Below are 25,086 nucleotides of genomic sequence, written 5' to 3'. Positions count from 1 at the left end.
CCACCAGAGATTGTTGGATGGGAGACAAATAAATGCCCAAAAACAGCATGGATGAAGGATGGGCAGAGAGAGGAGAGGGCCTCACAGGGCCATGTCCTTCACCCCTGGTTAGTGTGCTGAGGTTAATCAGGGGGCACAGAGGCCAGCCACCTGCTCCCTTCTACCTCCCCCTACACTAGTCCCAGGGGGCAGAAACTCAAAGCATTCAGGGGGCTGGCCTACAGGTGTTTAGGGTCCCTAACCTCAAGGGCAGGACGGTGGCCCTTGGGGGCCACTCCCCAGGCCTGGGGCCACAGAGCTGGGGATAGAAGGAGCTTCCCGCCACCTCCCCACCTGGAGGAGTACGTGCCAGGAACACCGTCACTGCCAGAGCCTCCTGCAGGCAGTCTGGCCTCCTTCCAAGCAGGCCAAGGGCACAGATGGTACCGCACCTGTTCCACCGCCCCACAATCTGGACCGGAGAGCAGAGGCCCGGGGCCTGCTTCCCCGACACTCCACTCCTGGTCAGAAGAAAGCCTGTTGGCCCACAGGGTCCTTTCTTGGTGCTTTGCTCTCCACCCTGCATGACTGCAAGCTGGGTCTGTGAGCTACAGACCCAGGCACTCAGGAGTTCAGGGGCTTCAAGAGGAGAGTGGGAGGACACTAACCCAAGAACTGCCCACCTAACAGGAGGCCGCCCCGGAAACCAGGGGAGGAAGGCGGACTAACTCCAGGCTCGGTCTGTGCCTGGCCTCCTCCATGCTACCCCCTCCCACTGCCAGAAGATGCCACGGGCTCTGCCGGGTGGGGGGCAGTGTCTAACAGGGTGGCCAGGGTGACTGTTAGACAAAGCCCTCAAGGTGGCCAGCAACATGGCTTTGGCGGCAGGAGGGATAGCAGGGAAAGAGCACTGCGGGTAGCGCGAAGAGCCAGTGCAAAGGCCCAGGGACAGGAGTGCGCCTGGTGAATCCCGAGCAGCAAGATGAATCCGGACGCACTCCGGCCCGCCCGCAGCCCACACCCCGCCCACCGCCCTCTTTTCTGGCAGGCCTCCTTTTCTCGCCGCTGCACTGGGGAGCTCTGCACCCCAGGACAGCGGCCTGACCTCTACCCGCGGCCCTCCAGTATCTGGCCAGGTCCGCCCCGCCCTCGGGGCACACATGCTGTCGCTCATCCCAGGTCCCGCCCTTGGCACCCCCCATTCCGTGGCCCAGGCCCCGCCCTTGACTCCGCCTCCTACTCCCCCACGCAGTGCTGTCACTCAACCGCGGGCCCCGCCCCTCGCCCCTGCTCCACCCCCGCACACGTGCTGCCGCTCGGCCCAGGCCCCGCCCTTCGCCCCGCCTGCCCCGCCGTATCCGTGCTGTCGCTCAGCCCAGGCCCCGCCCCCAACGCGCCCCCGAGCTGTCGCTCAGCCTCAGGCCCCGCCCCCAACGCGCCCCCGAGCTGTCGCTCAGCCTCAGGCCCCGCCCCCAACGCGCCCCCGAGCTGGCGCTCAGCCCAGGCCCCGCCCCCAACGCGCCCCCGAGCTGTCGCTCAGCCCAGGCCCCGCCCCCAACGCGCCCCCGAGCTGTCGCTCAGCCTCAGGCCCCGCCCCCAACGCGCCCCCGAGCTGTCGCTCAGCCTCAGGCCCCGCCCCCAACGCGCCCCCGAGCTGCCGCTCAGCCCAGGCCCCGCCCCCAACGCGCCCCCGAGCTGTCGCTCAGCCCAGGCCCCGCCCCCAACGCGCCCCCGAGCTGTCGCTCAGCCTCAGGCCCCGCCCCCAACGCGCCCCGAGCTGTCGCTCAGCCCAGGCCCCGCCCCCAACGCGCCCCCGAGCTGTCGCTCAGCCTCAGGCCCCGCCCCCAACGCGCCCCCGAGCTGCCGCTCAGCCCAGGCCCCGCCCCCAACGCGCCCCCGAGCTGTCGCTCAGCCCAGGCCCCGCCCCCAACGCGCCCCCGAGCTGCCGCTCAGCCCAGGCCCCGCCCCCGGAGCACACGTGCTGTCACTCACTTGCTCCCCCCACCCCCCGCCGCCCGCACACTTGTGCTGTCACTCAGCCCGGGTTGTGTCCGAGCAGGAGGCCGCCCGCCGGACACTCGGTTCTGCTCCGCTCGCCCATGGACGTCGCGCTCCTGCTCGCCCTCGGGCTGCTGGCCCAGGTAAGGCGTCTGGCCGCGGGTCGCCTGCCCCCTGCCCCGTCGGGTCGGTGTCTTCCAGCGGGACGCTCCGGGAGCCCCGTGCGCAGAGTAGCCATAGGTGGTGCCCGGTGGGCAGCTCTTTGCAGGGCGCTTTGGGTCCCGCGGCCGCCCCGCCTGGACTGCATGGGGAGCCCACCAGCCGACCCTTTCCCCGAGGAGCGGCTGTCCACCCTGCCAGGGAGAGGGGAGCAACAGGAGCACCTCCCAACCCCCCGCCAGGAGCCTGCAGACCGCTTTCTCTAGGGACACCCCTGTTGAGCTGGCATATGACCCTGGTCAGCCTTGGCAGAACTGAGACACCCCACCCTGTGCCCGCCAGCAGCGGCAGCGCTGGAACCCTCTGTCCCTTGGGGGTGCTCTGGAGCCAGGCCCCTGGCACTTACGGCCTGCCACCCCCACAATCCTGGCCTGTGCCCGGTTCCCTGGTCCTTCTGATGTGGGAGTGGGTGGGTAGGAGGAAGCCCAGGCAGCTGCCCTCCTCCCCACCATGGGCACCCCCTGGGGGGGGGGCATGTCTTACACTCTGGGCCAAGGTGGCCCTTTGGAACAAGCACTAGGCTGTGCCTTCGGAGACAGGGCTGAGTCAGGGTCATAGGCCAGGGGCCACTGTGCAGAACACAGGAGCTTAGTTCTCCCACGCTTGGCGGGTAATGAGCATGAGGGCTGAGCCTGTGCATGCCCCCAGGTGATGGCTCCTACAGTGCCAGACACTGGCAAGGAGAACCAAGTTTCCCGGCGCCCACTCTGGGGGCTTCTTGACACCCTGCCCCCGACTCTCAAAAAGCTATGGCTGGAAGCCAGCTGGAACCCCTGCCCACAGCTCCAGTCACCTCCACCCCTGCCTTCAGCCTCCCCTGCCCTCCCACAGTGGCCTGCCTGGGCCTGGGCTGCCCATGTCCAGCTGGCTTAGCACAGCCTGGCTGCCCCAGCCTGCACTCCTCCAGCTCTCTACTGGAGGCCACACCGTACAGGGGTCTTCTGGCCTCCCCCCGCACAGGGCCCTATGCCCCCCCACACACATTGGGGACCATTCCAGAAGGCTGCACACCTCTCATGCCCCCTCCCCACTTAGTGTAGGAGCAGCAGTCCACCCCCATCCTGCTCCTGGAGAGCTGCCTCTTTGGGTTTGGGGTGTTCACCTTTCACCAGGTCCCAGGAGAGCTCTGCTGCAGGGAGAGAGGAGCCCCCTCCCAGATTCCTCTCCCTTCCTTGGGGCTATTAAAGAGTGACCACACACACAGGGACATACACAGGCTTTATGGAATTGGGGGGATTGGCTAATGGGGCTTGGCCCCTGGGGTCTTGCACTCTGTGTGGCTCAGATTAGCGCCAGTGCAAGGAGAGCTTCTCCAGACCCCTGAAATAGGTGTGTGTCAGGACCCTGCCCACCCCTCCCCCACCCGGCTCAGCTTTCACACTTTTGTCCTCTCCAGTCAAGTCACATGGCCGCTGATGGCTGCTCTTGGATACCCCTTCCTCCACCTCTGTGAGCCCCCAAGGCAGGCCAGCCTGGGCATGGCAGAGCTGTCTCTGCCCTGGTTGGGGGCCAGGGCCAGGACCCTGCATTGATCTGTTGCTTCGGTTGGCTTTGCCTGTGTCCCCTTAAAATCTCAACCCATGAGTTGAGTGTGTCCTTTCAGAGCTGGTCTCTGGTGGCTGGTCTCTGGTGGCTCCCTCCCCAGGCCCACAGTGTCCCTGCAGCCAGCCAGGCCTACCCCCTGGGCCCCCACCCCACCTGAGAGTGGTAGAGGGATGGGGGAGCAGGGATGATTCAGGGCAAGCCCATGCCCTATGGGAGGGGATCCAAGCCTGGAAGGAAGATGAAGCAGTAGCTGTTCCCCACCCCCCCCCCAACTCTGCCAAGTGTGGAGACCCCTCAGGGCGATTGGGACAGGACCTAGAACAGGAAATCAGCAGCAGACGGAGGCTGAGGCCACGTCTGCCAGTACTGAGAGGGGTCACGGTCCCCATGGTAGTGTGATGGTAACCCAAGCAGCAGAGGGCAGTGGCTCCTGGACCACTGTGCTGAGCCCCTGCAGCGGGGGGAGCAGACTGGCCACACAGCTGCTCCTTCCACTTGCCCCGTTGCTTCGCCCCACACCCCCCTCCTTGGGAACAGCAGCTGCAGGGGGATGCTGGGGCCACCGGGGACCAGGGGAACAGCTGGGTCCGTTCCTGGCATGCCTGATGCCTGCCAGGCCGTCCAGGAACGGGATGGTCCGGATTCCAGCCTGGGGGGAAGGGGCTCCGGCCTGGGAAGCTGGTGGGGAGTGCAGACCCCACCCACGGTGTTCCACCAGGCTACAGGCCTCCCACCTGGTTCCTAGAACCCCAGAAACCCAGAGCCGGAAGCTGTGTTGGATGGGCCTCCGCACACGCAGTGTAGAATTAACCCAAGAACGTGTCCCTCGAACCCCTTTCTGCAGCTGTATTTTGTAAGATTTGCCAGCTACCCCCGACAGGGCGATAGAAAATGTTCCCTTCCTCGCCTTCAGTCATGACACAGCAGCAGCTGGGGCTACAGACATGAATGTCCACCCAAGCTCAGGCTTTGGGCTGCCGTCTGCATCCCGGCGGTGCTAAGGAGCCGCAGGGGCCGGCAGTGCCAGGAGATAGAGCAGGAGCTCCTCGGTTTATACCCAGCCTCCCCAGTCGGCAGCTTCTGTACCCGGGGTGGCCACCCAGGGCAGGTGAGCATCCCACCTTCTTCCTGGCTCGTGGGAGACTAGGCTGTCCCTTCTAATTCCTTTTTCTGAACCCGCCAGGGGCTGGTGGAGAGAAGCAGAGAGCTGTGTTGGCCGCACACAAGCAGAACAGGTTCCTGCGGAGGGGGTGGGAGCTCTATTGCTCAGGAGCCATTGGGGTTGGGTGTTGGGGCTGGGGCGGGCCCCAGTGAGGGGACGGTGGCCCCAGCATTTCTAGGGCTTGCACACTACCTTCTCAGGTTCGTGGTTAAGAGGAAGGCCGAGGATGAGCATGGGGGTGTCATTGGGCATTGTTTGGGGAAAGTGTGCCCATGATGTCCATGGGTTCTGGCCCAACTTGAGGTACAGCAAGGGTGGGCGGCACAGGTGAGCCCAGGTCCACTCCATGGTGTTTTCCTTGATGGATTTCGTTGCCCATATCCCAGGGGTCTGTGTGAGCTGGCTTTGTCCTGGAACCAGATGTCCCATGATCCCCCAGGCGGCTCCAGGCCTCCCCCAGCCAGCCACGTCTTCTGGGAAGGGGATGGTAGGAGGGCAGAGACTAGCTGAGCAATACCCCGGACAGCCGGAAGTGGGCTGCGGCCCAGCCCAACCACCCCACCCACCGCAGCCTCTGATCTGGGCGGGGGGCCACTGCCAAGGCTCTGTGGCTTCTGCTGACCTCCTGAACTTGGGCCGTGGACAGACTGGGACCCGGGACTCCCAGGCTCTGCCACGACCACACTGGCCCCACACCACACTGGCGGGCATCCTGGAATGTCAGCCAAGGCTATTGGCTGAGGCCAGGGTGGGAGGCAGCCAGAGGCTCTATAGTGGGCTGGACAGGGGGGAGAGTGTCCCTTTCTGTTCCCCCAAGGGTCTGAGATCAAGGGCTGTCTGCAGACTGTCCTCTGCCCACCTGCCCCAGTTCTCTGCATTCCCATCTCCTCCACGCTGCGGCTGCGCTTCCTTAAGAGCAATAGAGGTTCAGATGCTGGTTCCCTGTGGCCCCGGCTCCTGTGCTCTCTGGCTGTATGGGCTTGAGTAGAATGGCTCGGCCTCTCTGAGCCCTGCTCTGGGGAACTGAAATGAGTGCCACCTCCCATTCCTAGGGGCTTGAGGGCTGAGGGCCAGGGGAGGGGACCAGAAAGGATACAGGCTCCATGCTGTCCTCAGGGTACTCAGGAAGCAATAGCATGAAGACCAAGGCCAGCAGGTCTCCATCTGGTGGGAACACCATGCTGACCTGGAAGTGGTTTGTACTCCATGATTTTGGCAAGAAGCCCCTACTGCCCGAGGCAGGCTTGGGACCAGCGCTGCCATCTGTCAGGCTGTGCATGGCCTGGGGGCCCGGCCAGGACCTCTGTCCTTTTTGTAAACCAAGTTCAGTTCACAGCTACCTGGATCCCAGGCCCCTGTGAGGTAAATGCCCCTGGGATTTCAGATGAGAAGGCAGAGGAGGATTCCAGGAGGGAGAAGATGGCCTGAGACTAGAAGGAAAGAGCAGTGGTCACTTGCACGTTCTTGCTGTTGTGTCCACAAAGTACACCAGCCTTGGGCATGGAGCACAAAGCCGACTGGGTGCTGGGAGGCTGGGGAGAAGAGTGCAGGCAGTGGGGCACACACAGGCACCTCCTCCCTGCCCCTGCCCATCCCACCCCAAAGCACCCCCTTCACTAGTCGCTGATGCTGCCGCCTCTGGCCACTAGGCCACCCCATCCCTGCTCATCGCTCTGTGGACTGTGTGGCTTAGGGAAGCAGCTGGGGATGAGCTCAGGACATTGAAAGGGCAGCCAGGGAGCATGCCCCGCTCAGAGGTGCCCTGGGAGCCACCCTCTCCACCTTAGCTAGGAGGGAGCCCCCCCTCCAGAAGGGCCCAGGGGCCTGGAGACTCTGTGTGGGGCCAGAGAGCTTCTATGGCCATCAGAGTACCAAGGGCGGGTGTCTGGGGTGGTGTCCCCTCTGCCTGCTGCCAGCTGGCCTGCCCGTGCTTGGGCTTGGGGAGGGGCAGGGCGGGGGCAGCTGCAAATGCAGTGTTGTGGGGGTGGGCATGAGCAGCCTTGGAGGGAGCATTGCTCACATTCTCCTGCAGCCAGAGCCAGCTGGGTCCAGCAGGTGACCAAGCACCCTCCCCCAGACCCTACCCCAAGCCCACTCAGACCTGCCAGCGCCCTGTTGAGGATCCTGGTACAGAGACCCCATGTTTAAACCAAGGCCATCCCAGGAAACTGGGGATGTGCTTGAGGGGCTGCTGCCAGCTCTGCCCTTAATTGAGGGGTGGGTTGGGTGCTTTTTCCAGGCCTCGGTCTTCCATCTGAGCTGTGAGGGTGGTACTATCTGTCGTCACCACAGGGACCCTCATAAGGCAGTGGGTCTCAAGGAGGTGCCCTCCTCCTGTCATGCTCCTCAATGGCCCTGGTTCTGAGCCCACAGCCTGGCCCAGGGAAGGGCCAGGAAGTGTCTGCAAGCCCCCCACCCTGCCCCCAGGGTAGAGAAGAGAGCTGCTGCAGCATGCCCCCCAGGCACCACTACTTGGGCAGACTGCATCAAGCAGGGCAGCTCAGTTCCCTGGGCGAGTGGAGAGGAGGGAGGAGCAAGCCTGGGGCCTGAGGTTTCTGGGGTTCAGGAGCCAGAGTATTGCTCCATGGGTCAGAGAATAGCGGGGGGGGGGGTAGTCCCTGGCTTTATTGTCCAGTCCCCGTGTCATAAGCCGTCCTGAGAACTCTGCCTGTTGCTGACCCCCTGGACATCAGAGCTGAGTCTTCATTCCTATGGAACAGTGGGGGGTGGGGGAAGCCATGTGGGGACTGCCCCTGGGGACCCCTGTAGATCCTCCAGAAATGCCTGCCTCCTGGAAGCTTCACAGTGTGAACCCCACACCCTCCCGCACAGGTGGCCCGTCCCCTCTCTGCAGACAAAAACCTTGGCCTGGTTGCCTTGACCAGCCCTTGGGAATGGAAGCCATGAGGGGGTCTCTGTGGCTGCTTGTCACTTCCCCTTCCCCACCCACCCAGGTCCAGATGAGGAAGGGGAAGGGAGCCCCCCCCCCAGCCTCCGGACCCAGGAGCTCCCTTTCCCCTGCTCCTGTTCCCAGTGGCTGCCTTGCTTGTCACTCTGCTTCCCTCTGCTCCTGAGCACTGTGTGCTCCCCAAGCCCTGGTGTAGCCTCCCGTGGGCCACCTGAGGAGAGGGGTGCTGCGTTCCTCCCAGCCCATCAGCAAACATTCACGGGCCTGAGGCATCTCCCAGCAGGGGACAGGAGACAGACCCAAGGTATTGGGGGCTCCCATGACTGTGAGTGAGCTCAGGGCGCCCATGGGGCCAAGGTCCAGGTGGTTGGCTCCTCTGAGGCCTGGCACACGGGGTTGCATGCTGTGTGACTGACAGCTGTCTCTGCCTTTGTTGTAGAGCCTGGGCCCTTCACTAGGGGTCCCTGGGCGGAGGAGGCTCAGTACCCTATACCCCTGGCACCGGGCAGTGGTGTCTGGCCGTGTGCGGAGAGCCTGGGTCATCCCCCCCATCAGCGTATCCGAGAACCACAAGCGCCTCCCGTATCCCCTGGTGCAGGTGAGGGGCCGCGGGGCTTCACAGGCACAGCAGCGGCTGGGCTGTCCCCACTGGGTTCCCGGAGGTGTGGGCTGTAGAACAGGCACACTGTCTGGGCTGAGGGTCTGGCTGCCCCCACCCCAGCTGGGGGAGGGGAGGCCAGGAAGAGGAGAGGGGCCCTGGCCTTTGGGGGCACCTCCCCTAGCCTGCTTCCTGCCCTCACAGATCAAATCGGACAAGCAGCCACTGGGCAGTGTCATCTACAGCATCCAGGGGCCCGGCGTGGATGAGGAGCCCCAGGGCGTGTTCTCCATTGACAAGTTCACCGGGAAGGTGTTCCTGAACGCCATGCTGGATCGGGAGAAGACAGACCGCTTCAGGGTGGGGCCCACTGGAGGGAGGGGTGCAGGAAGCTGGGAGCCTCCTTCTCCCAGGCTCCTATCCTAGGGTTGGGGCATTGGGCCACGTGTCCTTTGGGAGGTAGGCACGGGGATTTGGGACAGGACCTGCAGCCCAAAGGTGTTCAGAGTTACATACCCATTTAACAGATGAGTGTGAACAAGCTGAGGCCACAAGGAGATGGGGCTTGGTCTTGCCAGAGGAGGCCAGATGGGGCAGCCTACAGACAATGGTGAGGTCTTCACTGCCTCCACCAGTTCTACCCGCCTGGCTGCATTGGGTGGGAATGGGGTGTTGTGGAGGATCCCACCGGATGGCCACTCTCAGTGGCAGCTGTCCCTGGATTCTCAGGGGAAGGTGGCAGAGGACCCGCCCCTTGTAGGCCTGTGAGGTGTGAAACAAGGCTGGTGGGGAGGGAGATTAAGACCCAGGCTGCTGGAGAGGCTGCGGAGGGCAGTGGACTCCCGTGAGTTCCCCTGAGAGTAATCCACCCTCCCCAACAGCCTCTCGGGAACTGCTTCCACCTAGTCCTGGGGGAGGGGGGGCTTCAGACTTTGCTTCTCCTGTGCTCTAAATCTTCCTGCAGAACAGTCTTACGCAGAGTTAGCAGAGATCATGATTTTACCTGGAAATGACACTGCACCCGCTCTCCAAGAGGGTGGGAAGTGGTTTAATTTTAAGTTTCATGTATTAAGTTTCCAGAGGAGCCTAAACCAATTAGCAGAAGGGAGGGAGCAGGAGCGCCAGTGAGAGTGCCTTTCCCCTCTCATAAGGCACTGCTGTGAGCTGCCCACCGAGGCAAGAGGGGAGGCGGGTGGCTGCCCGCCGCCCGCTGTGGGAAGCAGGCTGTATTCCGGGAGGTCTCATCTGCCATCCACATGCCGTTTCTCCCGGTTTAAGTGGGTTTTCCCAGCGGGACACCAAGTCTGCACTGTCCCTGTGCATAGCCCAGGGGAGCCACCAGGATCTGGGGAGCACAGCACCAGCCCTTGCTCTCTGCTTGGCTAGTTAAGGGCCTTTGCTCTGGACCTCGGAGGAGCCACCCTAGAGGAGCCCACGGACCTGGAGATCGTGGTTGTGGATCAGAATGACAACCGGCCTGTCTTCCGGCAGGAGGCATTCATGGGCCGGGTGCTGGAAGGTGCCGTGCCAGGTGAGGCAGAGCTGGACTGCCAGCGCCCACAGGCTGGGGGGCGGGGGGGGCCTTAGCAGAGGGGCTCTGAGTTGGTCAGAGGGTCCAGGGTTCCCTTCAAGACTTCTCTGTAATCCTTCAAATACTCTGAAAATAAGCAAACAGACTCCGGGAGAAGGGACTTTGCACAAGAGTCAACTCGAGTCACTTCCTGTTTCACTATGGATTTTAAACCCCAGTGTCTTCCAAATCGCAGTGAGAGGATGGGGGGATGGCAGAGCTGGGGCGCAGATGCTGCTGCTCGCACGGAGGTGAAAGCACCACAGGAAAGGAACTGCTCCGTGGATTTGGCGCATGCATGGTGCTCTAGCCAGCCCCTCTGTTGGGTTCCAGGGCACTTTGTCCCTTCAAAGGGAAATGCACCCCCTTAGCAGTCACCCCGCTCCTTGCTTCTCAGTCCTACATCTTGATTGCAAAGAACACACAACCTTCCCTCTTTCATGGGTCTTCACAGGATGGCCTTGCTGGTCTGACCTCCTTCTACCTGGTGGTTTCCTCCCTCTTTCCTTCCTACTCCCGTCTGGTCAAGTCCCAGGCAAGCTGCACACCTGAGGCTTGGAGCTTGGACTCGGGGAGGTGGGCTCCTGCTTGGCTGCCTGGATATCTTTTATTTCACCTCATTTTTCGTGTTTTGAGATTTAAAGTGACAATCTTATTTTTTTAACTTCTTTTTTTTAAAAGACTTTTTAAAAAAGATTTTATTTATTTATTCATGAGAGACAGAGAGAGAGAGGGAGGGGCAGAGACACAGGCAGAGGGAGAAGCAGGCTCCATGCAGGGAGCCCGACGACGTGGGACTCGATCCCGGGGCTCCAGGATCACACCCTGGGCTGAAGGCAGCGCTAAACCACTGAGCCACCCAGGCTGCCCAAGACTTATTTTAAAGAGAGAGTGTGTGCGAGCACGAGGCGGAGAGAGAGAGGGAGAGGGTGAGGAAGAGGCTGTCCTAAGACTCTGGGCTGAGCCCACTCAGGCTGGATCCTGGGACCTCGATCGAAATCGCCACCTGAACTGGAACCAGGAGTCGGGCGCTTCACCGACTGCGCCACCCAGGCACTCTACTACTTTTTATTTTGACATTATTTGAGACTTGCAAAAAAGCTGCAAAGAATTGCAACAGAGATGTGAGGTTTATCATGTTTGCTTTAAACTTTTTTCTCCTTCCTTCCGGCCTCTTTCCTTTCTGGAGTGCAGGTTGCACACCCTACGCTCTCAGAATGGGCCCTAAGAACTTGGACATGGTGTAACCGTCAGTCAGGAAGTTATTGTGGACACGTGCTACCAGTTAGAGCGCTGCCTTCATACTCCTCTCAGGTCTCCCTTCTTGAGTCCCCATCTTTCCCGAGCGTCATCCACCATCTCAGGAGAGGCCCCCACACCCTGACCCGTTCTTTCAGCATGCTGATAGGTGGTGGCCCCAGCATCTGACTGGCCGCAGACCTGGTTTCTTGGCCACTGGATCGTTGAGGATGGATTCCTTTCCTCCCCATCTTCTGTGTGTGATAGCACAGGAGAGAGGGAGGGACGTGGTAAACGTCTGGGAGTGCTGGCTGGCGGGTGCTGGAAGTGGTCTAGTCTGCAGCTGGGCTGGCCTGGCCTCTGCTGCTGCATTAGTGCAGCCGCCTGGGGCCTGTTGGTACTGCCACCCGAGTAACCAAGTAGCCATGCCCCCTCCTGGCGTGGCCACTGCCATGTGGTCGGAGCATGGGCTCCTGGGTGTAGGACCTCCCAAGCACCTGAGCCTTTTCAGTGCGGCTGCATCAGGGTTCTGTCCCTCCAACTTGGAGCAGCGCCCTACCCTCCTCTCCCAGCCCCCACCATCGCCCGGAGCATCTGTGGGGTCTGGTCCTCCTGCCCCAGCCTGTATGTGAGTGCTTCGGGGCTGGTGGGGAAGAGCTGAGCACAGGCATAGCCCCTCTGTGGGGGCTCCTGGGACCGTGAGCTGTCAGGCTTGTCCACACTCAGCCTTAGACCATCTGACCCGATTCCACCTGCTGTCTGCCTGCTCCACTCCACCAAAAGCTGAAGCCTCTTTATGGCCGCCTCTCCTTAGGGACTGGACACATCCTGGATTTCAGTTTATTGGGTTACCCTGTGCCCTTGCCAATATGACAAGCTCAGAATAAGCATGATATTGTGCACCACCCGCTCGTTCCCATCATGAGGTCGGGACTATGTTCCTTGTCCACCTCCGAAGCCCCCGCACCATTGCATTCCCCTCCATCTGCAGTGGGCACTTACCTATTAGGCATTTAGGACGCTGATATTTTGTTTTCAACAAAATTTTGTTTTGCTAACATACGTACAAACCATCCCAACCATCTTTAAGGAGACAGTTCGGGATATTAAATACATTCCTAATGTTGTGTAGCCGTCCCCACTACCCATCCCCATAGCTCTCCTTCTTTCCAAATAGAAACCCCGTCCCATTAAATCCCAACGCTCCCTCCCCTTCCCCAGCCCCTGGCTTCTCCCATCTACTTTCCACCTCTGTAAATCTGTCTCAGGACCTCATCAATGGAATCGTGGAGCATTTGTCCTTCTGTGACTGGTCTGACTTCACTGGTCATGAGTGTCCTCCAGGTCTGTCCATGGGGTAGTACATGTGAGGATGTCCTTCCTTCTTAAAGCTGAATGATATTCCATTATGTGGAGGGACCACATTTAACCTACCTTGTAGGCGGATACTTTGCTTTCACATGAATAATGTTATGAATGTGAGTGAGATACACCCAGAGAGGAGCTGCTGGGTCATACGGTGATTCTGTGAGTGACGGCCGCACTGTCTCCACGCCAGCTGCACCATCTCACATGCAACCAGTGATGCACAGGGTCCTGGCCTCTCCACATCCTTGCCAATGTTGATTTTCTGGATTTTTTTTATAGTAGTCATCGTAACAGCCGTGAGCTGATGTCTTCTTGTTGTTTTGGTTTGCGTTTCCCTCAGGATGACTGATATGGAGCATCTCTTCACGTTCTTGTTGGCCATTTGTATATTTTATTTGGAGAAATGTCTCTTTAGGGCCTTTGCCCATTTTAAAATTGTGTCGTGTTTTTGTTGTTTTTATGGGTTCTCTGGACACCCTGGATATTCCTTCACAGATACATGATTTGCAGATATTTTCTCCCATTCTGGTTTGCCTTTTTACCTGGTCAGGGGTGTCTCTGCTGCACAGCATTTGAAAACATTCATGAGGCCAGTGTGTCATTTTGGGGGCCCATACCTTGGGTGTCATATCCGAAAATCCATTACCGAATCCAGTGTTGTGAAACATTTGCCCTGTTTTCTTCCAAGAGTTTTACAGTTTTAGGTCTTGCATTTAGGTCTTTGACCTACTTTGAGGTAATTTGTGTATATGGTGTGAGGTTGGGGTCCAGCCTCATTCTTTGCCACATGGACATCCAGCTCTTCCAGCACCATTTGTTTTTTTTTTTTTTTTTTTTTAAGATTTTATTTATTCATAGAGACAGAGAGAGAGGGGCAGAGACACAGGCAGAGGGAGAAGCAGGCTCCATACAGGAAGCCTGACGTGGGACTCCATCCCGGGTCTCCAGGATCACAAGCTGCAGGTGGCGCTAAACTCCTGTACCACTGGGGCTGCCCGTCTTCCGGCACCATTTGTTGAAAAGACGGTCCTATCCCCCTTGAATGGTCTTGGCACCCTTTGCCAAAAATTATTTGACCACACGTGTGTGGGCTTTTCCCCAGATTCTCTATCCCACTGGTCTGTGTGTCTGTCTTCATAGCCACAGCACATTGTTTTGATCACTGTACATTTGGAGTGAGGTTTGAAATCAGAAAGTATGAGTCTTCTAGTTTTGTTCTTTCTCAAGATTGTTTTATTTGGGTTTCCTTGAGATTCTATGTGAATTTTAGAATGATTTTTTTACTTATGCAAAAGAAATGTCCTTGGGATCTTGATAGAGATTGCATTGATTCTGTAGATCACTTTGGGTGGTGCTGACATTTAACAATATTAAGTCTCCTGGGGTCTCTGGGCAGCTCAGTCAGGCATCCAGCTCTTGATTTCGGCTTAGGTCATGATCTCAGGGTCATAGGATTGAGCCCCACATTGGGCTCCCAGCCCACCAGGCTGTCTCCACGTCTGGGGGCACAGGTGTTAGCTCTCGATTACACATCTGTCAGGCACCCCTGCCTCCTCCACATAGCATGAGGCAAAAGGTTCAAGGCTGTACAGGCTGCATGGGGGAGCTGTGAGACACATCTGAGGGGGCTGGCACCCGTGTGCACCATCCCTGCTTGTCCCTGTCCTCACCAGGCACCTACGTGACCAGGGCTGAAGCCACAGATGCTGATGACCCGGAAACAGACAACGCAGCGCTGCGGTACTCCATCTTGGAGCAGGGCAGTCCCCAGCTGTTTAGCATCGATGAGCACACAGGGGACATACGCACCGTGCAAGTGGGCCTGGACCGGGAGGTTAGGCTGCCAATACGCTGGCACACGTGCTGGGGGCCAGGGCAGCCACTGTCACGTCGGCCTGTCTCTGCCCTTGTTAGTCCCCTAGGCCCCAATGGGGGCAGCTCATCTCCAGTTGGGACCCTCTTCCCAGGCTCCGCCCGGCCTCCGAAGTCAAGGGCACCCCCCCTTGCTATAGACACACATGATGGCTTTGGGCACATACCCAGCCTGGCACCGCTCTGCCTCATGGCTGGCTGTGCGGTGAGGTCCAGGGAGGCACTGAAGGGCCATCCTTGTGATGCCAACCCCTTTGGGCTTCTTGGCCTTGGGTCGGGCTATGTGAGTGGCTCCATAGTGACCAGTTATGTTCTGCGGTAATGGCCACCCTTCTGCAGTCTTCCTCTGTCGGGACCCCTGCTGCCCCTCACTGCCAGGCTTTTGTGCAGCTGCAGCACCTCAGGGAATCCCTCCTTGGTTTCCCTGTGGCCCCCTCCATGGCTCTGTCTGGTCACTTGCTGCATTGGGTGGTCTTCATTGGTCTGCCTCCCTCTCTGCCACTGGGTATGGCTCCACAGGGCAGGGACCCAGCTTGTCAGTGCCCCTCAGTGTCCAGCACCCAGATAAGCATGCAGGAAGTGCTGCATGAATCCTGTCCACCCTCGTCACTGACCTCTTACCCACTTTGGGCTGGAGCAGAGCCTGGGGTTGGTGGTGGTGTCGTTAGACCCAGAGAGCCTGGGAGGGCTGCGCCCAAAGGTGGTGTCTCCTTGCCCTCCCCAGGCCCTCAGGTGCCCCGGTTCCCTGACTGCATGTTGCTGTGCCCCCAGGTGGTCGCCGTGTATAATCTGACCCTGCAGGTAGCGGACATGTCTGGAGACGGCCTCACTGCCACGGCCTCGGCCATCATCACTCTGGAGGATGTCAATGATAATGCACCCGGGTTCACCCAGGATGAGGTGCTGCCACCATGCACAGCCCTGCTGGCCCCTGCTGGGGACTGCCCGCCCTTCCTCAGATTCCTGGCAGGGACAAGGGACTTTGTGGAGGGGTGGGAGGTTAGGAGTTTTGCAGAAGGAGCCCAAGTTAGAGTAGTTGCTCGTGAGCACATAAACAGCACGAGAAGCTGGGAGATCAGCCCCGGGGGACCCCTCTGTGGCCCTTGGGCAGCAAGAGGGAGTCTTCCCTGCACCCCTGCCATGTGGGAGGGAGCAGTCGGCCCTCCCCTCCCAAAGGCAGTACACAGGGTGCCTGGCATTCAGCTGAGCCCACAGAGGGGGCTGTGACTCACCAGGAGACAAGGCCAGGAGGCTCCTAGTGGGTGAGACAGGGCAAGGGAGGGCATCTCCTCGCGGGACTGTCTCCCTGCCCCCGACAGCCCCGGCAGTAATGAGGTCTGGGCTCCCACAGTTCTTCATGGAGGTCACCGAAGCTGTCAGCGGAGTGGACGTGGGGCGGCTCGAGGTGCAGGACAGGGACCTGCCAGGATCCCCCAACTGGGCAGCCAGGTTCACCATCCTAGAGGGCGATCCCAATGGACAGTTCACTATCCGCACGGACCCTAAGACCAATGAGGGCGTGCTGTCAGTGGTGAAGGTGAGTGGGGGACCCCGTGTGGGGCATCCTTGGAAAGAACTGGATGCTGGGGGAGCCGGCAGTGCTGGGGCTCTAGGCTCAGGCCACACGGACCCCTGGCACCCCCATAGCCTGTGTGTTGTTTGTGGAGCTGTGCCTCTTCGGGTGGCGATGTGTGTAGATACAGAGCACACCTGTGTCAGCCTGGGGGAGGAACTTGCACATGCACAGGGACACAGGTATATTCAGATACTGAAGCATGAAGAGCTTTATTGCAGGGCTGGCCAGCAGTCTGCAAAATCCTCTGTCCTCAGGAAGTTTCAGGTCTGCTCGGTGACTTTGGGCTACGCACGGGACTCACTGGGGTCAGCTGGGATAATCTTTATTTAAAGTCAGCTGATTATAGAGGCTAATTTAACCCCACTATCAAACACCTTCTCCACAACACCCGGATAAGCGCTGCTCGAGTCACTGGGAGGACCACCTGACCAAGTGACACATAGAGTTGATGATGCAATACCTAACAAACTCAGTTTGAATGATGAGTATTTATCGTTTTTACATAATTCTTTGTGCCTTTTGGTCCTGAATCATTTTTATTTTCCAGAGCTGAAAAGTAGAAGGGAAAGAAGAGACACAGGGGTAGTGTACTCTTGTGGGGGCCTCACCTTGCCCCGTGAGGCCTCACCTTGCTGCCTCTGGGGGTCCTAGTCCTGAGGACTTCCCCCTCTGCTTCTCCCTCTCCAGCCCCTGGACTACGAGAGTTGTGAGCAGTACGACCTCAGAGTGGCAGTGCAGAACGAGGCCCCCTTACAGGCAGCTGCCCCCAGGGCTGAGCGGGGCCAGGCCAGGGTCAGCGTACGGGTGCAGGATGTCAACGAGGCTCCCGTGTTCCAGGAGAACCCATTGCGGACCAGCCTGCCAGAGGGGGTGCTCCCCGGAACCCCCGTGGCCACCTTCTCTGCCCAAGACCCTGACACAGAGCAGCTGCAGAGGCTCAGGTGGGGGACCCTCGGGGTTGGGGGCCCCAGGGGTAGGAGGGAGGGAGCTACAGGCCCATTTGTCTATTTCCCAGCCAGATCCAGGAGCACTGATCCTTCCCATCAGTACTCTGGCCAGTGGGCAGAGGGCTCATCTGCCTGTGTGCACCCCTGAGGGTCCATGCATGTGTGCATGTTGGGGTGAACTTGTGCCACACAGCAGGGCTAGGCTCTAGCTGGCACATGCTCATGACACCCATCTGTCCTAGCTAGCCTCTGAGTACCCAGCTCTGCCCATCCTGCTGAGCTGATGATCCCATGGGGCTAGCTGTTCACAGTTCGGATTTCACCCCCTGGCCCTGCCCTTGTGCACCCGTGTCTGTCTCCATGGTGTCCATGTGTTGAAAGGTTGTGCTGTGGCACTGAGTGACCATGGGGTCCTGAGGTCCTGGCCCCAGGCCTCAGTCTCTTTATCTGTCAATTGAGACAGAAAACACCAGCTCAAGGCAGTTGGGACACTAGTGTCAGAGGTGCACACGTGTGCAAGTGGAGAATGCACAGGTGTGCATGCATATGTGTGGGATGTGTGTGTAAATGCATGTGGAGGACGTATGTGTGTGCATTGTATATGCAAGTGTGAGGAATGTGTGTGAGTGTACTATATGTGTCCATGGGTATGCTCACGTGTGTAAGTGTGCCCACACCCTCAGGGGTCCTGTGTAAGCTCAGGGCCACTCTGTCCCCTCCTTGGCCAATAGCTACTCCAAGGACTACGACCCAGAGGACTGGCTGCAAGTGGACAGAGCCACGGGTCGGGTCCAGACCCAGCGAGTGCTCAGCCCAGCATCACCTTTCCTCAAGGACGGCTGGTACAGGGCCATTATCCTGGCTTGCGACGATGGTGAGGGCCAAGCCTGTGCCCGGGCTCCCGGGCTCCCTGGCTCAGGCTGGGCACCCCTGTGAATGCCCAGGGCTGAGAGCTATGCGCTCCCAGGGGCGGACATCTAGGGTGGGCGGTCTGCTCTCGCAGAGCAAGGAGTCCACCAGGCCTGTCCTGCCCGCAGCCTCCCCACCCCGGACGGCCACTGGGACCCTGTCCGTTGAGATCCTGGAGGTCAATGACCATGCCCCTGAGCTGTCCCTCCGATCTGGTAGCGTGTGCAGCGAGCCAGGTCAGGGCTCTGGCCTTCTCCTGGGGGCCACAGATGAGGACCTGCCCCCCCACGGGGCCCCCTTCCACTTTCAGCTGAGTCCCCGAGTCCCAGAGCTTACCCAGAACTGGAGCCTCAGCCAGATTAATGGTGAGTTCCCCCAACCACACTCCTGAGGGCCCAGACCTGAGATGGGGCGGGGGGGCAGCGACTCAACACTGTGGTCCTGCTGGTTCCCACTGCAGGGCATTCTCTGGCAGGGTGGGAATTTGTACTCCCAGTGAGCAGATGGGGAGACTGAGGCCCCAGAGCCCCCTGCTGACCTCGAGCGCCCTCTGCAGTGAGCCACGCGCAGCTGCGGCTGCGACACCAGGTCCGGGAGGGTCTGCACCGCCTCAGCCTGTTGCTCCGAGACTCAGGGCAGCCGCCCCAGCAGCGTGAGCAGCCCCTGAACGTGACGGTGTGCCGCTGTGGCAAGGATGGTGCCTGTCTGCCGGGGGCCACTGCCCGGCGGGCAGGGGGCGCGGGCATCAGCCTAGGTGCCCTGGTCATCGTGCTGGCCAGTGTCATCCTGCTCCTCCGTGAGTGCCTGCGTGCAGACACCTGCTGGGCTCTGGCCTCGCCCCTCGCCGCCCCGCCCCACCCCCAGCCCCGAGTCCAGCCTCAGCTCAATGGCCAAGCACCCACCTCCTCCTGTCCACCCCCTCCCCCCCTCAGTGCTGGCCCTGCCAGTGGCCCTCGTTGCAAGGTCCCGGCAGCAGTCTGGCGACAAGGGATTTCTGCATGGGCTGCAGGATGATCTGCGGGACAACATCCTCAACTACGATGAGCAAGGGGGCGGAGAGGAGGACCAGGTGAAGGGAGGGTGTGGGGGGAGGTGGTCGGGAGGGTCCCCAAGGATCCCAGCCTGTGGGCCGTGCTCCAGGAGGAGGGGCAGGGCCCCCGCTGGCCTGCAGGTCCTCCTAGGTCCTCCCTGCCAGGCACCCCCCACCCACCTGGTGACTGATTGGAGCTGAATGCCACCTCCTTCGTCTCCAGGATGCCTATGACATCAACCAGCTGCGCCACCCGACAGAGCTGGCAGCTCTGTGCCGGCCACCAGTGCGCCGAGATGCCCCGTTCAGCCGAGGGTGCCCCCAGGCCGCCCGCGTGCTGCCCAGCAGCCCTGCTAATATTGCTGACTTCATCAATGATGTAGGTGCTCCTGGGGTGCACAGAGAGGGGTGGCGGCAGGGGGACATGCTGTAGCCCTTGTTGTGCATGTGGTAGGTACCACCTGTGTGCACACCTCACTGGAGCCTCGGGATATGCACCATTGATGGAGAGCGGGTCCAGTGCTGGGGACCCTGGCTGAGCTGCTGTGGGGCTCGGGAGGATCTGAGGGCTGAGTGAGGCTGGGGAGGTGAGGAGACCACAGACACAAAGCCCTGGGAGAAGAGGAAGCTGCCTATCCCTGCAGCAGATTGTGCTGGGCCTGGTTGAGCTGAGGTACCCTGGGGCTGGGGGTGCTGCTGCCTGTCGAATCTAGGCACCCCATGGTTTGTCAGGAGTCAGCATCAAGGAGTTCCTGCACTCAACACAAGAGATGCCCAGAACACATGAAACCCAATTGGGTGGGCTGTAGGAGAACACATGGGCACCTGTCACTATATCACCTGCCACACTCGCTGGCAGAGTGGGTGCAGTGGTTCAGAGAGAGATGCCTGGACTGTGGCAAGCCCAGATGCAGGTCAGCGCAGGAGCATGTGTGACCCTGTGAGGGACAGTGCAGAGAGGGTGGGGACAGAACCATTGACCAAATCTTGAAAAGGGAGAAAGCAGGTAGTCTCACACAGATGATGGAATGCTGGGGGTCTTGGTGTCCCAGCCCTAAGGCAGGAGAGCCACCCAGAGGAAAATTTCTCTTCAAATCCACACCCTGGGCAGGGTCTCCTCCTGGTCAGCCCTCAGCCCTCCTCTGCCCATCCGAGGGCCCCTCCATTTTTAGGGTCCGTGTCCGTGCCTGGGGCTGAGCTTGACCTGTGTTATAACCTGAGAGGTGGAGGGTACCCAGGGGGTGTGTGCAGGGGTCTGAGCTCCCCGGGCCTCTCCACAGGGCTTGGAGGTGGCAGACAGTGACCCCAGCGTTCCACCCTATGACACCGCTCTCATCTATGACTATGAGGGGGACGGTTCTGTGGCAGGAACACTGAGCTCCATCCTATCCAGCCTGGGGGATGAGGATCAAGACTACAGCTGCCTCTGGGACTGGGGTCCCCGCTTCGCCCGGCTGGCTGACCTGTACGGGCCCCCATGAGGGCTGGACTGAGGGCCACGGAAGCGGGGGGCCTTTCTGCTGCAGATCTGCGTCTCCCCTACTTGCTGAGGGCACAGCCCTGGACACACAGGGCAGCCGTCATTTCCTGGGCGGCAGCCGTGAGGCCCAGCTGACTTGGCAGAGGCGGCCCGAGGGCCCCGTCCAGGCAGCCCGCTTCTGTGGGGGAGGACGGAGTCCAGGCAGGGCCTCACAGCCTGGAGGGCAGGAGCAGACGGGAGAACCAGATGACCCAGCTCTCTGCTGCCTCCCGCTCACACCGACCTCACTTTCCTGTGAAAGGAATCGGCCCTTCCTCACCAGCATTAAAAACCTGCTCTTCTCTCCAGTGTGGGTGGTGGTGACCTGCAGAGCCCAGCTCCTCCCACTACTGTCTGCAGTGGTGGCCCGACCCCATGGGCTGGGGATGGTGGCCAGGCTGTGGATGCCCTGGCTGGGGGTGGGCCCCGGGGGTGCGGCCTGAGGGAAGCAGCAGTGAGGATACCAAGTTCCATGGATGCTTTTATCCTCCACAGTGGGTGGTGGGTGCTCCCTGAGGAGCAGCGGCAGCCAGCAGGGGTGGGGGAGCCCCCTCCATGGCCCTGGCTCCCGGTCAGCCCTCCTGGTCCCGTGGCGTCCCTGCCAGCTGGTGGGAGGCTGGCAGCAGTGGCAGGTGGTCCAGGGGGGCCCGGCAGGGGTGGCCCCCGTGGAGCAGGGACAGGCGGTCAGCGTCCTGCAGTGACGCAGGCAGTGGGTGGCCCTGGCTCTCAGGCAGCAGCAGGATGCACAGCAGGGCGAGGACGGCAAAGGACGCAAAGACTACGTGGTGCAGGAAGAAGCCGCGCCGGCCGTGCAGGTCGGCCAGGGGGGCAGCTGCCTGGCCCAGGAAGCCAGCCCCCAGCACGAGGCCCAGCCTGGCCCCCCTATGGGAGAGGGTGCCATGGGGGGCTTGCCAGGGATGCCCCGGGACAGGGGGGCAAGGCTGGGGGCTCCAGGAAGACCAAACTTTAAAGTGTGTGTGGAAAAAAGTTCTCCTCCCCCACCTGGAAATCAGAAACCTGCTTTTCCCTGGGAACTCTGCTCCTCTGCTCCCCTGCTCCCCTCTGTGACTAGTGTCCCCCAGGCCACCTGGGTGTGCTGGGCCAAGCTGGGAAGGGGGCTGGCCCGGCAGCCAGCAGCTTACCTGATGACGGTGGGGAGCACCTCTGCCGCTAAGAGGCTACTGAGTGCAGACATGGCCTGGGAGGCCAGGAGGCCCAGGACAGAGAGGGACACCACAGTCCAGCCTGGCAAGTCTGGGGACAAGGAGAAGGCTCCCACACTGCCCAGGGGCCTAGTCTCCCAGCCCTACACTGCACCCTGTGCTGGGGGGACAGGGGTCAGGCATTCAGCTGCCACCGACTTGAACCAGACCCTTATATGGAGCCCCTTCCGGAGGAGCCTCTGGGCACTTTAACTCTTTAGGTGTCAGTTTCTCCAGCTTCACAGTGGGGACATGAATGGGGTAAGAAGCACAGTTTTATCCCAGCACTCTGTGCCTCTCTTGGGGGCCCAGGAAGGGGCCGATCCCAGGACCCATCCCCCGCCCCCACCAGTCAGACCTCCGCAGCCTGCAGGGCCCCACACTCACACTGGGTCCCAGCAAGGAGCAGCAGGGATGCCAGGCCCATGACCAGGGTGCCCAGCAATAGGACCGGGCGTCGCCCCCAGCGGTCCCCCATGAGCAGCAGCAACAAGGTGGCTACAGCCTCCAGGCCAGCGCCCAGGAAGTAGGGCTGGTAGAAGGCGGGCTCCCTCGGGGTCAGGCTGTGCAGGAAGCTGGCTCTGATGCCCCCACAGATCAGCCTGAGAGGGAGGGGGAGGGAGGGCAGAGTGATGGCCCAACCAGGACAGGGGACTCCAGAGACCAAAGACCCACCCTGGAAGGAAGGCTCAGACACCGTCAGCCCACCCACCCATGCCCTCCCGTCCTCACGAACTGAAGCCCAGGATGAGTCCATCTCTCCAGGCGACACAGGTGTGCCAGAGCTCCAGGATGGAGTGGTACTGGGGCTGAGGGCTCCCTGCACCCAGCATGTCCAGTTCTGTGGCTCCGGGGACAGGAGGGAGCTCATATGAGGGGCTGACCCTCCTCCAGGACCCAGGTCTCCCCTCTCCTGGCTGGAGCCTTACCTGTAGCCAGGGAGCTCTCCTCCTCCGGGCTGTCCTCGGGGTCCCCAGCTTCTGCCAAATGCCACAGGATCCTCCTGGCTCGGGCTGGCTGTCCTGTGGCCAGCAGCCAGCAGGGAGACTCAGGGAACAGGGCTGGGAACCTGCAAGTGTGGGGTGAAGATGCTCATGGGTCCTCTGTGCAAGGACGGCAGGGGCCAGGGGTCAGTGCCCCCTCCCAGGACCCAGGGGGTGAGGACAAGCCATGGCTCTCCTGCCCCATACCCACATGCCGGTGCTGTACAAAGTTGCACGGGGAAGTGTTACTGAACTACCTACCACCATACTCACCCCCAAAAGAGCAGCAAGAGTCCTGTTACCAGGGCGCTCAGCCCCTGCAGAAGGCGCCAGTCCTGTGCGAGCAGGGCTAGGCCCGGCAGCAGCAGAGTGCCCAGCACCGAGAAGAGGCCAGCTGCCGCGGAGAATACCAGGCGGTTGGGGGGGGGTCACACAGCTCCAAGCCTGGGCAGAAACAGCCTGAGACCGAGGCCCCTCGGGAGAGCCGCCCTGTCCAGGGCTGTGGGGGACTAGTCCCTAACCTATGGTGTCTGAGGCCAACCCCAGGTACTGCCTCCTCCAGTGACCGGAAATCCCGGTCGACAGCAGAGCTCCCAGAACAGAGTGCCCCTCCCGCCCTCTCAAGAAGGGCCCTCAGTGAGTGCCAGAGGGGCCTCCCACACCACCTGACTGGCCCTGCAGCTGTGCTGAGGAGGAGGCCTGGCCCGAGGATCTGGCCCCAGAAGCACCCTGTGGTACTCACGAGCCACGTAGAGGGCAAGGGAAAAAGCCTGCCAAGGCCCCCCCGTGCAGCAGCCTCAGAGCCAGCAGGGCAGGAAAGCTGGCAGCCAGGGCCTCACTGACCCCCAGGCCCGTGGCCAGCACCAGGGAGGCCACGAACACAGGCCGACGTCCAAACCTGGGGCAGCAGGGGACACGTGCGGATGAGGTCAGGACAGCTCGGGGATCTACCCAGACCCTGGAGCCTTGACAGGAGCGCGGCTGGGCAGGACTCACCAGTCACAGCCCGTGCCCAGCAGGACGCAGCCCAGCAGCCAGCCTAGGAGGTGGCTCATCTGCTCCAGGGGTACCTTCCAGCCATCCTCACACACGAGGTTCCACTGTGGGGGACGCCAGTCACCTGTTGGCTGAGGAGGACCACCCTCCCCTTGCTGCAGTTCCCAGAATGTCAGGCTACCAGGGCTGGATAGGTCAAGTCCTCTCTGGAGACGGGGGAACTGAGGCATGGGGGAAGGACTTGCTCAAGGTCACATGGCATATTCTTCTGATGCTGCGATGTGAACAAGTGCTGGTCTGAGCCCCCAGAGGGGGTGACAGGGGTCTCAGGACACCCCATGGAGACCCAAGTCTGCTATTTCTCTGCATAGGGTCCCACTCCCGCACAGGTGACACCTGAGTGGTCTAAGCTGTGCCCAGGGCCTCCCGGCCTTGCCCCCACCTCACTCCTTCAAGAATGACTCCCAGAGGAAGCTGCAGGGCTGTGCTCACCTGCTTTTCCTGAGGCGCCTGATCTCAGTTGTGCACTTCCCCATCCTCCCTTCCTGGTTTCTGCGCCTTCTCCCCAAATCTAACATATTGTCTTAAACGCTACTAGGTCAGAGTATGTTTACGTTAAAAACTGAATGCTCGTGAAAGCTGGTGGCATGCTGACCAATCAGTCCTCCAACAAGAGGGCAGGTGCAGAGACAATGGGATGGAGGAAAAGCACCCCAACCAGTTTCAGGGCTCTGGGCAGGGATGCAGCAACCCTGTGCACCCTGGGTCAGTCAGGCTGTGGGGCAGAGGCCAGGAAGGGGCAGAGCCGGCAGGTCCAGCCCAAGGGCACAATGAGAGGGAGAGGGGCCTGCGAGGTTCCAACGGCCCCCTCCCCATCTCTTCCCACCCAGACCCCTGCGTGCCCCTCGGTTACCCCTCAGGTGGAAGGTCTGCTTTTCCCAAATGGATCTCTACTGGCTACCTTGCCTCAAAGCCCTGTCTCAGGAGCCACCCCGACACCTACATAGCCCAAAGCCAGAGCTTACTCAAGAGGTCGGCGGCACTGAAGTGGTGGCCCTATCGGCTCATACCTTCCGCGGAACTCCTCTTCCTGCCCGCCCTGGCAGTCCTCGGGCAGTAGGCTCTGCCCTTAGGCCTGGGGCCGCCCTACCTGGGCCTTTGCCACATCCTCTGACCCCCAAGCACGAGCCCAGCAGAGAGCCCCCAGCCCCAGCGCAGGGGAGCAGGGGGACAGAAACAGGGGGGCGGGGGAGGGGCGCGCTCGCGTGTCGGGGTTGCACCTGGGTCACGGGGCTCCGCAGTAGGCCGGCGGCGGGCAGCGCGTAGTGCCAGCCGCGCGTGCAGGGCCGGGTCCCGTTGGGGTAGCGCAGCAGCAGGCAGGGGCTCAGGGCGCCCGAGGGGCCCAGGCGGGGGACACTGGCGGCCAGCAGCGCGGGTCCGCGGAGGGCGCGCAGCGCGGGGGGCAG

The 25,086-nt window shown here is 61.0% G+C and overlaps 2 protein-coding genes across 3 annotated transcripts; one reads left to right on the top strand and one right to left on the bottom strand.

The window, feature by feature from the left end:
- Positions 1–1,990: 1,990 nt before the first annotated feature.
- CDH15 (cadherin 15) lies at positions 1,991–20,747 on the top strand. Of its 2 annotated transcripts, XM_025427116.2 has the most exons (14): positions 1,991–2,120; positions 8,251–8,409; positions 8,614–8,769; positions 9,796–9,940; positions 14,260–14,420; positions 15,230–15,358; positions 15,810–15,995; positions 16,722–16,975; positions 17,713–17,855; positions 18,019–18,255; positions 18,447–18,686; positions 18,823–18,959; positions 19,144–19,299; positions 20,201–20,747. In XM_025427116.2, the coding sequence occupies exons 1-14, from the start codon at positions 2,079–2,081 to the stop codon at positions 20,399–20,401; spliced, it is 2,346 nt and encodes a 781-aa protein (XP_025282901.1). In that variant the 5' UTR covers positions 1,991–2,078; the 3' UTR covers positions 20,402–20,747. The 2 variants fall into 2 exon arrangements, with proteins under 2 accessions (XP_025282901.1, XP_025282902.1); XM_025427117.2 differs by lacking the exon at positions 8,251–8,409 and having other exon boundaries at positions 1,992–2,120.
- A 160-nt stretch (positions 20,748–20,907) lies between these two features.
- SLC22A31 (solute carrier family 22 member 31) lies at positions 20,908–24,874 on the bottom strand. Its single transcript, XM_035715830.2, is given in 10 exon segments — positions 20,908–21,321; positions 21,582–21,693; positions 22,029–22,243; positions 22,374–22,488; positions 22,571–22,710; positions 22,898–23,049; positions 23,052–23,068; positions 23,367–23,385; positions 23,387–23,522; positions 23,621–24,874. Coding segments are annotated over 10 exon segments (1,446 nt in total). The 5' UTR covers positions 23,851–24,874; the 3' UTR covers positions 20,908–21,011.
- Positions 24,875–25,086: the final 212 nt, after the last annotated feature.

The sequence above is a fragment of the Canis lupus genome, chromosome 5 (assembly GCF_003254725.2).
Source record: "Canis lupus dingo isolate Sandy chromosome 5, ASM325472v2, whole genome shotgun sequence".
NCBI classification, from domain to species: Eukaryota; Metazoa; Chordata; class Mammalia; order Carnivora; family Canidae; genus Canis; species Canis lupus.
The sequence above is the reverse complement of the archived record's forward strand: the minus strand, read 5'-3'. Positions and strand labels throughout refer to the sequence as shown.

Bases quoted from the DNA above. Each gene is read 5' to 3' on its own strand.
- CDH15 (XM_025427116.2), top strand. From the start codon at position 2,079: ATGGACGTCGCGCTCCTGCTCGCCCTCGGGCTGCTGGCCCAG. The intron at 14,421-15,229 runs GTTAGGCTGCCA...CTGTGCCCCCAG, and splicing joins AAGTGGGCCTGGACCGGGAG to GTGGTCGCCGTGTATAATCT. The intron at 15,359-15,809 runs GTGCTGCCACCA...GGGCTCCCACAG, and splicing joins CCGGGTTCACCCAGGATGAG to TTCTTCATGGAGGTCACCGA.